Genomic DNA, 14022 nt, shown 5'->3' with positions numbered 1-14022 from the left:
ACCTCTGTTGTTGTTGTCATTATTGTTTAGTTGCTCAGTTGTGTCTGACTCTTTTGTGACTGCATGGACTATAGCCCACCAGGCTCCTCTGTCCATGGGATTTCCCAGGGAAGAATACTGGAGTGGGTTGCCATTTCCTCCTCCAAGAGGTCTTCCAGACCGAGCAATCTAACCTGCGTCTCCTGCCTTGGCAGGTGGATTCTTTACCACTGAGCCACCAGGGAAGCCTGGTTACCTCTGTGAAGACCCTATTTCCCAAATCAAATGACATTCTTAGATACCAGGGGTAAGGCCTTCAACCTGTCCTTTTTGGAGGACACACTTCAACTCCTCCATTCCCCAGGGGCAGGGACTCTTGTCTCTCCTCTGTGCCCCAGTGCCAGGGCCTCCCACAGTGAAGGAAAGAAAGCTTTGGGAAAGTGTGTACATTCTTTTCATAATTCTAGATGTTACTTTGTCTTACTGACAGTGAGGAGAGGTCATCTAGTACAGGGGTTAAGAGCAAGACTCTGGAACCAGACTGCCTGGACTTAAATGGTGGCTCTGCCTCTGTGTGACTTTGGGTAGACTGCTAAACCTCTCTGAGCCTCAATTTCTGGATATAACAGAGGATGATAGTAGCATACCCTATTAGAATACCCTAATAGCATAATAGAGATATTATGAAGATTAAGTTATTGCAATATATATAAAGGTGTCTAGAACTATGCCTCATACATTGTAAGTGCTGTAATGGCGTTCCGTAGACAATAATCAAGGTAGCATGGTGTTGACAATAAGGATATCTACAGATCAATGGCATAGAATAAAATACAGAAATACAAAAGATGCCAAAGTAATTTAATGCAAATGATAGTCTTTATTAAGAAATGGTGCCATAAAAACTAGATAGTCACATTGGGAAAAAAAAACAACAACAACAACAACTCTTGTCTCATGCTATAAGCACACAAATTAACTCAAAATTGACCATAGACTGAAACATAGAAGCTAGAATCATAAGACATCTAGAAGAGAACATAGGAGGAGGTCTTTGCAACCTTGAGGTAAGCAACAATTTCTTAGATGGGACACAAGAAGCATGAACCATTTTTTAAAACTGAAACATAATTGTGCAATATTATGTGAATTATTTTGGGCTCCAAAATCACTGCAGATGGTGATTGCAGCTATGAAATTAAAAGACGCTTACTCCTTGGAAGGAAAGCTATGACCAACCTAGACAGTATATTAAAAACCAGAGACACTTTGCCAACAAAGGTCCATCTCATCAAGGCTATGGTTTTTCCAGTAGTCATGTATGAATGTGAGAGTTGAACTATAACGAAAGCTGAACATAGAAGAATTGATTCTTTTGAACTGTGGTGTTGGAGAAGACTCTTGAGAGTCCCTTGGACTACAAGGAGATCCAAACAGTCCATCCTAAAGGAGATCAGTCCTGGATGTTCACTGGAAGGACTGATGCTGAAGCTGAAACTCCAGTACTTTGGCCACCTGATGCGAAGAGCTGACTCATTTGAAAAGACCCTGATGCTGGGAAAGATTCAAGGAAGGATGAGGAGGGGATGACAGAGGATGAGATGGTTGGATGGCATCACTGACTCAATGGACATGAATTTGGGTTGGCTCCGGGAGTTGGTGATGGACAGGGAGGCCTGGTGTGCTGCCGTTCATGGGGTCACAAAGAGTCAGACACGACTGAGCAACTGAACTGAACTGATGTGAATTTTGGTGATGAAGCTTGTTTTTAATTGACCAATTGGATTTCATCAAAAGTAAAAGTAAGAGCTAGGGACTTCCGTGGTGTTCCAGCGGTTGAGAGACCGCCTTACAGCGAGGGGAATGTGAGTTCGATCCCTGGTCAGGGAACTAAGATCCCATATGGCTCTAAGCTCACAGCTGCTGATCTGGAGTGCCACAACTAGAGAGTCTGTGTGCCAGAAGGAGAGATCCCACGTGATGCAGTGAAGATCCCACGTGAGAGATCCCGCATGACGCAGTGAAGATCCCATGCGCTGCAACCAAGATCTAATGCAGGCTAACTAATTAATGAGGCTTTCTAAAAAGCAAAAGCTGTGACTATTTAAAAGAGTGTTAATGAAATGGGAAGGCAAGTCAGACTGGGGAATATTCACAAAGTACACATTCACATGGGACTTGAATCCAGAGTATGTGAAGAATTCTCAATGATTCAACAATAAGAAGACCAGCAACCCCCTTGAAGATCAGAAAACTGAATAGACACTTTACAAAAGAAACTATAAAAAACCACCATGAACAGATGAAAATTTGCTCAACACCGATAGTCATCAGGGCAATTAAAACTAAAACCCATAATGAGACACCACAACTCACCATAAGGATGACTAAAGTTAAAATGGTGAAGAGTACCAAATGGTGCTGAAGATTTGGAGTAACTGGGACTTTAGTACACTGCTGGAGGGACTTTAAAATGGAAAACAGTTTGGTAGTTTCTTATCAAGTTTTACTCATACAACCTAGCCATTTTCTCATAAATATTTACCCAAGAGAAATCAAAGCACGCATCTACACAGAAACTTGAACACTGATCTTCATAACAGTTTTATTCATAAGAGCCAAACTGGAAATAGCCCAAATGTCTGTCGACTAGTGAATGGAGAAACAAATAGTGGTATATCCATTCAATGGAATACTACTGAGCATTAAACAGAAATAAGTTGCAGATGTACACAACACAGATGAATCCCAAAAGTATGTTGATGACCAGTATGGAAATATCATCTCATCTAGACTAATCTAATCTATACTGGTGGGAAGCTATCAGCAGTTGCTTAGGGCCAGGGAACTTTGAAATGACAGAAATGTTCCATATCTTGGTGTGGTCAGTGCTTTATGAGTGTGTAAGTCTCACAAAACTTACCAAACTGCACATTTGAAACAGGTACATTTCATTGAATCTAGCTACACATCAACCTAACACGAAAAAAGGTTTACCATTTTTATTCCACTGCTGTGGAGTGGGCAGCAGGTGAAGGCAAATGGCTGCTGAATAGATGAGTTACCCTGGCTCAGGGGTCCCCAGAGGGACTGTCTTTAAAGCATCAGGAGGCTAACAGTTCATCCCTAGCTGACACCAGTAGCCTGCAGAGGCTGCTGTTCACCTTGAGTTCATGTCTTCACTAATGATTTCCATGTTGAGTGGAAATACCATGTTTAGTCTAATCCCTTTTGACAGGATCCACTTCAGTGCTATTTAAAGAAGAAGGAAGAGAGCCCTGGAGATTGACCCTGTTTCCCGCTAGGATGGAGAGGGTTTCCATCTTTTCTTTGTTTCACAGACATTTCCTTGGCATCTTCCTAGACCATTTACAAACTGTTTCCAAATCAAAGACGATGTTTCCAGCTTTACTTTGGCTTGGGTTCCTGATTCGTGCAGACACTTTAGTGAAAAGAAGCAGCCAGATCCCCCCAAAGCACTTGAATGTTGGCATGATGGTATGAGAGTGGGTCTCGGCTGCTTTGTGCTTGGGGCACACTTGCTGACTGAAATCGATGATTGTGCCTTTAAAGAAACTAAAATAAAAAATACAAATAATGGAAAATATCCAACACAGTGAAGTCAATAACAAGTTCAGGTGTGACAATGCATCAATCTCAGTGTAGCAACCTCAATGTCTCCCAATGACTGTGACGGTTGTCATGGTAACGGCTCTAGTCACTTCTGCGCTCTGTCTCCGGCTGCACTAACTGAATCCTCTAAGATGCTTACGAGGTGAAGCCCACGGATAGCCCAGTTATGAGCAGCCTGCATTTCCAGTGCCAGCTGTAACTTTGGGTTTGACCCCATTAAGCGTAAGAACGATTATGACATCCTTAGGCTGTAGCAGAAACACATTGTACAGGTGATGAAAATTTCCCAGTGCAGTATTGAAAATCATGGATGCTTGGGAAAGAGTCAAGACTGGATTGGTGACTCAGGGAGTAGGGGTTTGCATCTTCAAGTGTTAGTTAAGTCTTTTAACCCTTTTTTAACTTGGAAAAGTTCATTGTAGGACTTCCCTTGTGGTCCAGTGCTTAAGAATCTGCCTGCCAAGGCAAGGGACATGGGTTCAGTTCCTGGTCTGGGAAGATTCTACATGATACTGTGCAACTAAGCTCTTGCACCACAACTGCGGAGTCTGCGTGCCTAGAGCCCTTGCTCTACAACGAGAGAAGCCACCTCGCTGAGAAGCCCGTGCAAAGCAACTAGAGACTAGCGCCTGCACTCCACAACCAGAGAAAGCCCATGCACAGCAAAGACCCAGCATGGCTGAAAGCACATTAATTAATCAAATTCCTTTTTCCCTTAATATATATATTTTATTGAAGTATAGTGGACTTACAATGTCTCAGGTGCACAGCAAGGTGATTCAGTTATACACATAGACATGCAATATTTTTGAAATTATTTTCCATGATAGGTTATTATAAGATACTGACTATTGTTCCTTGTGCTATACAGTAAGCCTTTGTTGATTGTTGCATACCTATTTTTTTAAATTAGAAATTTAGCCTTCTTTTCAAACTAAGTCAAACAAGTGAAATCAACATGTCATAAATTTTTAGGTGAAAATTCATGAGTTTCCTAAAAAATATATATTATACATATTATATATATATACACAAAAGCTTTTCTATTACACTTGATAAAGGCTTGAGAAAGAACATCCAAAAAAAAAGAGATGGAGAAATTGGCAAACACAAACTAAATGTAATGGGAGCGCTGCATATGAAGTAGAAAAAGTGAAACAACCTAGTCATAAGTAAAAGATACCTGGCTGCTCATTTAAAAAGCTCATTGCAGAAAACTTAGAAAAGACAGAAAAATAATAAGTAAAATCACAATCACACATTATTCCCCCAACCACAGTTTGCCATTACCAACTATTTTAGCATCTATTTTTCCAGAATGTATTAGTTTCATAGAGCTGAAATTTACAAAGCTGTTGATGTCTATATAGCTTTATGCCCTACTCTTTTCGCTTAAAAGTATATCCTAAAGATTTTTCTGTTATTTTAAGTTCTTTGAAAATGTGTGAATCCCTACACAATTGTCATGGAGATGTTCCAGTGTTTATTTAACTAATTCAATTGTTGATGGACCTCTAGATTTCTATTTCCTTAAGAACATGCCTGCCAGGGCAGGAGACATAAGAGACATGGGTTTGGTCCTTGGGTTGGGAAGAGCTCCTGGGCAAGGGAATGGCTACCCCGCTCCAGTATTCTTCCCTGAAGAACCCCATGGACAGAGAAGCCTGGCGGACTACAGCGAAGAGTCAGACATGATTGGAGCCACTGAGCACGTAAACAACACTATGAAGAAGATCTTTGTTCATAAAGTTTGACCAAATGTCTATTTCCTTAGGATAAATATCCAAAAGGTGAATGACTGAGTTAAAGAGCAGAGCTATTTTTCAAACATCCCTGGGCGTGAGAGAGCATTTACCCCACTTTCTTATCTCTGAGGAGCTCTGCGTGACTTTTGACAAATTCCATAATCTCGCTGGACCTCTGATCCCAGGTGTCTCCGATCTCCATCCCTGGACCCAGCTTCCCTCCATGTTGCTCTGGTCCTGGCAGCCCCTCTCAGGTCCTCCCCTTTGATGGACTCAGTTCATGAAAGCTTGGAGAGGAGAGATGATTTAGACGCATGCCCTTCTCTCTCTCTAGAACTTTCCCAGCAACTGCTAATCTTTGCTTCCTCCATGGCTCTCACTGGGCCTGGCTTCTCATGGGGTAAACCTTCCACCTTCATCTCCCTCTCCTCTGAGAAAGGAGAACCATCATACCTGCCTTATAAAGATAAACCTTCACTCCATCAGCAAATGTTGGCTCCACCCTACCAGGTGGTCTTCTAGGTTTTGGGAAAACAAAGATGAAACTCCTAGCCTTCAAGAGAGGAGGAGAGTCAGGGTACAGGGAGGAAGGTGCTGAGCATCCAGGTGCATCCGTGCGCTCTTACCAAGTGGAGCTTTGTTTATTCTGCTGGGGAAAATATTAATGTCTTACGGACCAGGAAAGATTATAGACGGTGCCCGCTCTGCCTCCTGTCAGCCTCATGACCTTAACCAGTTTTCCAAAGCCTCTGTGTTGGTTCCTTTACCTATAAAATCAGACAAATAATAGAACCGATTTTAATTTTTAAATTAAAAAAATTTAACTGGTGTATAGTTGATTGACACTGTTAGTTGTGTTAGTTTCTGGTGTATAGCAGAGTGATTCAGTTATACACACACATTCTTTCATGTTTTCCTCTTCCCATTATGGTGCATCACAGGGCACTGAACCTAGTTCCTTGTACTCTATAGTGAGACCTTTTTGTTGATCTATTTTATGTGTAGTGTATCTGCGAATCCCACACTCCCAGCTTATCTCTCTCTCACCTCTTTTCTCCTTTGATAACCATCAGTTTGTTTTCTACATCTGTGAGTCCATCTCTATTTCATTAAGTTCATTTATGTCATATTTTAGATTCCACAGATAAGTGATATTATATGATCTTTGCTTTCTCTTTCTGACTTACTTCACTTAATGTGTTAATCTTTAGGTCTGTCCAAGTTGCTGCAAATGGCATTATTTCATTCTTTTTATGGCTGAATAATATTCCATTGTGTATGTATACATATATATATTTTTTGAAGTCGCTCAGTCGTTTCTGACTCTTGTGACCCCATGGACTATAGCCCGCCAGGTTCTTCCATCCATGGGATTTTCCAGGCAAGAATACTGGAATGGCTTGCCATTTCCTTCTCCCGGGATCTTCCCAACCCAGGGATTGAACCCGGGTCTCCAGCATTAAAGGTAGATTCTTTACCGCTGAGCCACAAGGGAAGCCCATATATATATATATCCATTCCTCCGTTGATGGACATGACACTTGCTTCCTTGTCTTGGCTATTGTAAATAGTGCTACTATGAACATTGGGGTGCATGTATCTTTTCAAATTAGAATTTTCTCCAGAAAAAAAAGAAAAGGAGATCAAACCAGTCAGTCCAAAAGGAAATCAACCCTGAATAGTCATGGGAAGGACTGATGCTGAAGCTGAAGCTCCAATATTTCGACCACTTGATGCGAAGAGCCAGCTCACCAGAAAAGACTCTGATTCTGGGAAAGATTGAAGACAAAAGGAGAAGAGGGTGGTAGAGGATGAATGGTTGGCTAGCATCACCAGCTCAGTGATCATCAACTTGAGCAAACTCCAGGAGATGGTGAAGGACAGGGAAGCCTGGCGGGCTGCAGTCCATGGGGTTGCGAAGAGTCGGACACAACTTGGCGACGAACAACAAGAACCAACCAGAAAGCTCTGTGCCCAGGAGTGGGATTGCAGGGTCACATGGTAGCTCTATTTTTAGCCTTTTGAAGAACTTCCATGCTGTTTCCCATAGTGCCTACACCAGTTTCCATTCCCGCCAACAGGGTAGGAGGGTAACAAACCACTTCATGAAGCTTCAGTGCCAGTTAAATGAATGAACACATAGAAAGACTGCGCCTGGCACATAACAGGTGCTTGACAAATGGTCATCAGTTTCAATCACCCACACTCACCCACGACCATCAGGAAAGAGGAGCAGCAAAGACACAGCAGCATCAACTGACTCAGGGGCCAGTTAGAGGCAGGAAGCGGGAACTTCTCTGCCCACTCCCACACCAGTGCCGTGCCCTGGGAGTCTACCCACAACACACAGGGTAGAGGAACAGAGAGCAATTGCCCTCCCCCTGCCCACTGGCTCCCTAGGCGGGGGAAGGGCTGGGCAACTACATCCCTTCTGAGGATAAACCCACCCTCCCCGATGAGGAAGATCGGGAGGAAGGTGAAGGTATGGACACATAGCCGGTGCTCACGATTTGTGGCTTTCTTCTCCCTCCTTCTCTGGCTGTGGCCATGGAGGAAGCAGCTGGGGGTCTCCAGGTCAGAGCCATCCTTTAGCCATGCCCCCAGTGTGGTTCCCCAGCAGCATGGGTCCCCTTCACTCGCTGACCATCTCTCTCTGACCCTCACCCAGGGCTTGGTCATCGAGCGTGTGGGACGGAGACCCCTCCTCATCGGTGGCTTTGGGCTGATGGCCCTCTTCTTTGGGATCCTCACCATTACCCTGACGCTACAGGTGAGAGGACATGCCTGTCCTTTCCCCAGGGAGTTCAGGATGGGTGTGGCTTTCGGCCTTGTATTCTGGGACCATTGGCTCGGGAAGTCCATCCAGTCTATAGGCAACCCTTGTAGTGTGGAGTTCCCAAGGGCATCTCAGCTTTGAAGCTGCGGAGCACCCTTGGGGAAAGATGTTAGTAATGGGTCCTTGGACTGGAGTGGGGGCCGGGGAGGAGGAAAGAAGAGACCTGACTTCTGGTCCTGTCGGGAAGTCACTAAATGAGCTGTGTGATCTTGGGCAAGATCTGTCCCCCTCGAGCCTCAGTTTACCCATCTGTGGAATAGAGGAGATTGCACTAGATGTCTCTGAAGATGCCCCCTCCAGCTCTCACGCTCCCACTCAGGGTGGCTGGCACGGCCCTATGAGACTCCTGTGCAATTACCACATTGATGCCCATGGGTACCAGCGGGGGCACTGGAGCCAGCCGCCTAATGGGAATCCTGAATGTCTCACATACCCTCCATGAAACTTTTGGCAAGTCACTTAACCTCTCTGCTCCTCAGGGCCCCGTGTCTAAAATGGGATGGTTACCCTATGCCCAACCCATCCTGACCTCCCCGGGGAGGAGACAGGTGGATCCTCTCACTTGCAGCATGAGGATTAAATAAGACATGCATTTGAAGTGCTGCAAACAGTGCCCAGAGTATAGTAAGTGCTCAGTGAATGGCTGTTTGCAGAGGGAATGGATGGAGCCATAGCTAATTCTTATGAAAGTGGTATCTTTTCCTTTAATGGTGATGAGGAAACTGAGGCATACATCTCAATGAAGAAGCTGCCCAAGCTTCCACAGCTGGGCAAGGGCAGACCTGAGATCGGATCCCAGGATCTTGGGGTTTCCTGCCCCTTGCACTGCTCAGGGAAGCCTGTGTTCACTGAGCATTTACACCATGCCTCAAGCTCATCTCAGCCCTATGGGAAGTGTGGGGCGAGGTCACAGTGGTCAGTAAGAAGTTGCACTTTTCAAAAATGAATCCCTGAATGGAAACCACATGTGATGGTCGCCTGCCAAAGGTCTTAAGGTCCCCACATGTCTAGAGAAAGGCAACGTCAGCGTGCTGGGCTTGCCAGGTGGCATTAGCGGTAAAGAACCCACCTGCTAATGCAGGAGACGCAAGAAACGTTGAGTTCAATCCCTGGGTCAGGAAGATCCCCTGGAGGAAGGCATGGCAACCCACTCCAGTGTTCTTGCCTGGAGAATCCCCATGGACAGAGGAGCCTGGTGGGCTACAGTCCATGGGGTTGCACAGTCGGATACTACTGAAGCCACTTAGCACATGTCTGAGAGACAATACCTTGTCCTTCAAAAAGGAGTTGCTGCTGGGCATGCTTCCTTGGGGTCATGTGCTGGCAAAGACCTTCCTTCCCCACCACCAGACAGGGCTGTCCTGGACAGAGAGTCTCATGGCTCCTCGGACCAACCAAGCTGGATGTTCTGGGTCATAGTCTTTCTTCAGAGTGAGTCAGATGTCTGGAAGGGCCACCTGGAGCATGAGAACCCCTCTGGGCCTCACCCTACAAGGTCTCAGAGCTCTTCCCTGCTCAGCTGCCCTCATTTCCTCTGTCGCACCAGCCCTGCTCCCCAGCAGCTGCCCACAAAAGAGCCTGGCTCTTTCCTCTTCCCAAGGCCCTCCTTGCTCAACTGGCTTCGTGCTTTCTGAGACTCTGGCTTCCTCCTGGATACCCCCTCCTCCAGGAAGCCTTCCCTTACCCTCTGAATGAAGCACCCTCCTCTGTCTTCCCCAGGATCCCAGGGGCAGACCTAAAACACTGCTTTACACACAGCCTTGGCTTTCACTGTTCAGCCATCTCTCTCTACCAATGGACAGTGAGTTGTGGGGGTGAGGACCATGCCCATATCATTTCTACATTTCCACCTCCCAGCAAGGCACCGAGGAGGACCCTGGAATAATCTGTCAGATGGATGGAAGGATAGATGGATGGATGGATGGACAGACAGATGGATGATGGATGGACAGATGGATGGATGGACGGATGAATGGATGGATGGACAGATAGGTGGACAGATGAATGGATGGATAGATGGATGGATGGACAGACAATGGATAGATGGATGGATGGATGGATGGACAGATGGGTAGATCATGGATGGACAGATGGATGGACGGATGGACAGATAACTGGATGGATGGACGGATGGATGGATGGATGGATGGATGGACGGATGGATGGATGGATGGATGGATGGATGATTCAAGGCACCAGACTGGTGGGCTTATCTTGGCATGGAAGGGCTGTTCTCCCCTCTCCACACTCCCCTCCACCCTGGAGGTTCACACTGGGCTCTCCTGTGCCTCTGTGCCCTTGCCCATGGGGAACCCTCTCCTGGAAATCTTTTCCTTTCCTTTTCCTCTTGCCTGACTTCGGCTCAGCCTTCAAAGGTGAGCACAGACTCCTCTCCTCCCCGAGTCTCTCTTAGACTGGGCCCAGGTGCCCCAGCACCTCCACACATGCTCACCTCTGCTCATCAGGTCCCAGCAGTGGTGGCAGCAGGTTGCCGTCATCACCATCCCGTCTGCTAGAGCAGAAGCGATTTCCTAAACTTCTCTCCCACCCGGCGTGAAGCCACCACCGCCACCCGCCAGACCAGTGACAGCCCCTCCAAGCATATTTAACAACATGAGTTAACTCATCTCACACCTTGTCAGGCCCACAGAGGGAGAGATAGAGTGTTTTATATGATAATAGAGATTGGCTTAGAGAAAATTTAAAGTGAAATTGCCTGTAAAATTTTCTCATATTGCCTGCTTCCAACTAAGCCCTCAAATGGTGTTATTCATTTCTCTACCACTTATATGCTGTGCATGAGCAGTTGCTCAGTCGTGTCTGACTCTTCGAGACTCCATGGACTGTAGCCCACCAGGCTCCTCTATCCATGGGATTTCCCAGGCAAGAATACTGGAGTGGGTTGTAAGATCCCTCGATCTTCCCGATCTTCCCGATCCAGGGATCTCCTATTTTGGCAGGCTGATTTTTTACCACTGCACCACCTGGGAAGGCAAATGCTGGGACTTTGCTAAATGCTCACAGGTGTCATGCCATTTCACTGTGACATCTGTATGAGAGACGGAGGGAATGGCTTAGGAGTTATCATCATCCCCACATTATGGATACTGAAACTGAGGCTCAAAGATGTAAAGCGACCTGCCCGAGGTCTCGCAGGTGGATTAAGGAGCTGGGGGCAGGGGTGGTACACAGGTCCACCACCCATGACCGCTTCCTCATCTGCCCAACTGCTCTCTCACAGGACCACGCACCCTGGATCCCTTACCTGAGTATCATGTGCATTCTGGCCATCATCGCCGCCTTCTGCAGCGGGCCAGGTAAGGCTCTCTTCCTCACCTGCAGGCCTAGGGATTCACGATGCCACCAGGGTAGGGTGTTCTCATTGTACGGATGTGAAGCTTGTGGTCTGAGGAAGGGCAAGGGCCACTGGGAGTGGAGGGGGAATAGAGAGTCCCCGCCTGTTTAAATGCAGTGATTGTCTTGGTTTCCATCCAACTGATGGTCGGTAACAAGCTCACTCAAAGATGCGTAGATGGTGACATACTACAACATAGCGACCTTTAACAACTGGGAGAGCTGGGAGCTGGGATGAATGAAAGATGCTCAAGTTACAGTCTGTGCCCACAGAGAGGCTACAGTTTCAAATGGAAGGTATAATGATATAATAATGCAATGTCTAGGATTTATTCACCGCTGATTGTGTGCTGTGCTTGGCCAAGCATTTGATGCCCATTAACTCATTTAAGGCCCGTGACAGCTCTAGAGAAGGCAGCGGAGGGAAGCTGCTTGCCTAGAGCGGGCAGTGATGGAATCACCCAACCCCTAGGTCCTAACCCCCACCTGTCACTGTCCCTGCATGAGTGTCTAGTCTGAAGTGTTCTGAGCCCCAGTTTACCCAGGATCCAGCTTCAGCCTCAGCTCTGCCATTTCCCTAGTGGGCAGGTCCTCTGCTTTTCCAGGGCCTCAGATGGTCAGGCAGGTGAGACTAGGGCCCCTGCCATGCTTGGCTTAGGGGCCTGTGTCCCACAGCGGCCCTGTCAGAGACCACGCTGGGGCTGGGAAGGTGTCTCCAGGCAGTTCTGATGATCGCAGAGCTCTCTCCCGGTGTCCCTGCTGTGGTTCTCCTTCGGGTTTCTCTGTTGATGAAAACATTTCCATCAGAACAAATGGACCTGAACTTCTCTTTCTCCCTTTGTGCTGATTTTCATGGGCCATGATGTTCCCTGTCCTGTCACATTTATCCCCACCAGGGACAACAGAAGGCTGCAGTGAGATGGTGGGATGGGCCGTGGAATGACTGGCGGGGGTGGAGTTTCAGACGTACATACGCGTGTGCGCATGCGCACACACTGTGCGGCAGTCATGAGACGGCTGGAGGAGCAGGAGGTATCTTCCAGGGGACGGGGCCAGCTAACGACAAGAGGACGAACAAGGAGCCCAAGAAGCAGTTAAAGGAGATTCAAGGAGAATATGCTCCATCTCACGGGGCCTCCACCCACCCAGCCAGCTGCACGTCAGGGCCCCTGGAGGTGGGCAGCTGGTGGCTCCATGCAAGGCCAGGGGACCGTGGGGAGGAAACCCAGGGTCCGTCTTTGCTCTCATGGGGCTCATAGACTAGTGTGACCATCTTACCCAGGCTGTCACCTGCCCAGTGAGGCCTGTCCTGACCACTTAATCTAAAATCAACACACACGTACACAAACACATAAGTACACACACACATGCATCTGCACATGCATACACAAAGTATACACATATGCGTACACAACAAGCATACACAAACACAAACATATACCTACATACAAGTACACACATGCACACACATACATGCACATACAAGTGCACACATACACTCATGCACACACACATGCACACACAAAGTATGCACACGCACGCGCATATGCACAATATACACACACACAAGCACACACATACATGCACACATGTACATACATGCACACACAAAATATACACAGACTCATGTATACACAAGCATACACAAAGTATACACATATGCATACACAACAAGCATACACAAACACAAACATATACCTACATACAAGTACACACATGCACACACATACATACACATACAAGTACACACATACACTCATGCACACACACATGCACAAAGTATGCACACACATGCGCATATGCACAATATACACAAACACACACAAGCACACACATACATGCACACATGTACATACGTGCACACACAAAATATACAGACTCATGTATACACAAGCATACACAAAGTATACACATACACAAACACAAACATATGCACAAGTATCCACATGCACACACACATACACATACATGGATACGGATACACAAATGTACACGTGTGCACACACAAGCCACAGTCACTCACGTACACACACATACCCTCGATCACATCATCCTGGTTTACTTGCTTCTCAGCCTCTCTCCCTGCCCCATCTGCTCACGGTATTCTCAGATGAGGATTTAACGCAGGGATTGCCAATCTTTTTCTGTAAAGGGCAAGACAGTAAATGTTTTCCAGGCCCCACAGCCTCATGGCCACTCTGCAGCTCTGCAGTGGTAGTGCAGATGCAGCCACAGACAGTGTGTAAATGAAAGATGACATGGCTGTGTCCCGAAGATACCTTATTCACGAGAGCAGGTGGCAGGCTGGGTGTGGGCTGAAGGCTGTGGTCCGCTGATGTCTGTTTTAGTATGTCTCCCTTGATCTAGAAAATAAGCTCTGAAAGAACCTGTTTGTGGTTCATTATCTATCTTATCCTCAGAGCTCAGAAGAGAGCCAGAACAGGCACTGTCACGGCTAGAGCTCTTCCAAGAAGG

The 14022-nt window shown here is 46.6% G+C and overlaps 1 protein-coding gene across 3 annotated transcripts in view; it reads left to right on the top strand.

Annotated features, from left to right (window-relative positions):
- Nucleotides 1–14022, top strand: part of SLC2A9 (solute carrier family 2 member 9) — a 216777-nt gene that overhangs the window by 141174 nt on the left and 61581 nt on the right. For 2 of the 3 annotated variants that reach the window (XM_015096629.4, XM_042251652.2), the window contains exons 10-11: nucleotides 8026–8127; nucleotides 11435–11510. In XM_015096629.4, the coding sequence (XP_014952115.3) occupies nucleotides 8026–8127; nucleotides 11435–11510 (178 nt within the window). The remainder of the gene's footprint in view (nucleotides 1–8025; nucleotides 8128–11434; nucleotides 11511–14022) is intronic. The other variant, XM_042251651.2, reaches the window with a different exon arrangement.

Source organism: Ovis aries, chromosome 6 (assembly GCF_016772045.2).
Source record: "Ovis aries strain OAR_USU_Benz2616 breed Rambouillet chromosome 6, ARS-UI_Ramb_v3.0, whole genome shotgun sequence".
NCBI classification, from domain to species: Eukaryota; Metazoa; Chordata; class Mammalia; order Artiodactyla; family Bovidae; genus Ovis; species Ovis aries.
This window is presented reverse-complemented; position numbering and strand designations above follow the sequence as displayed.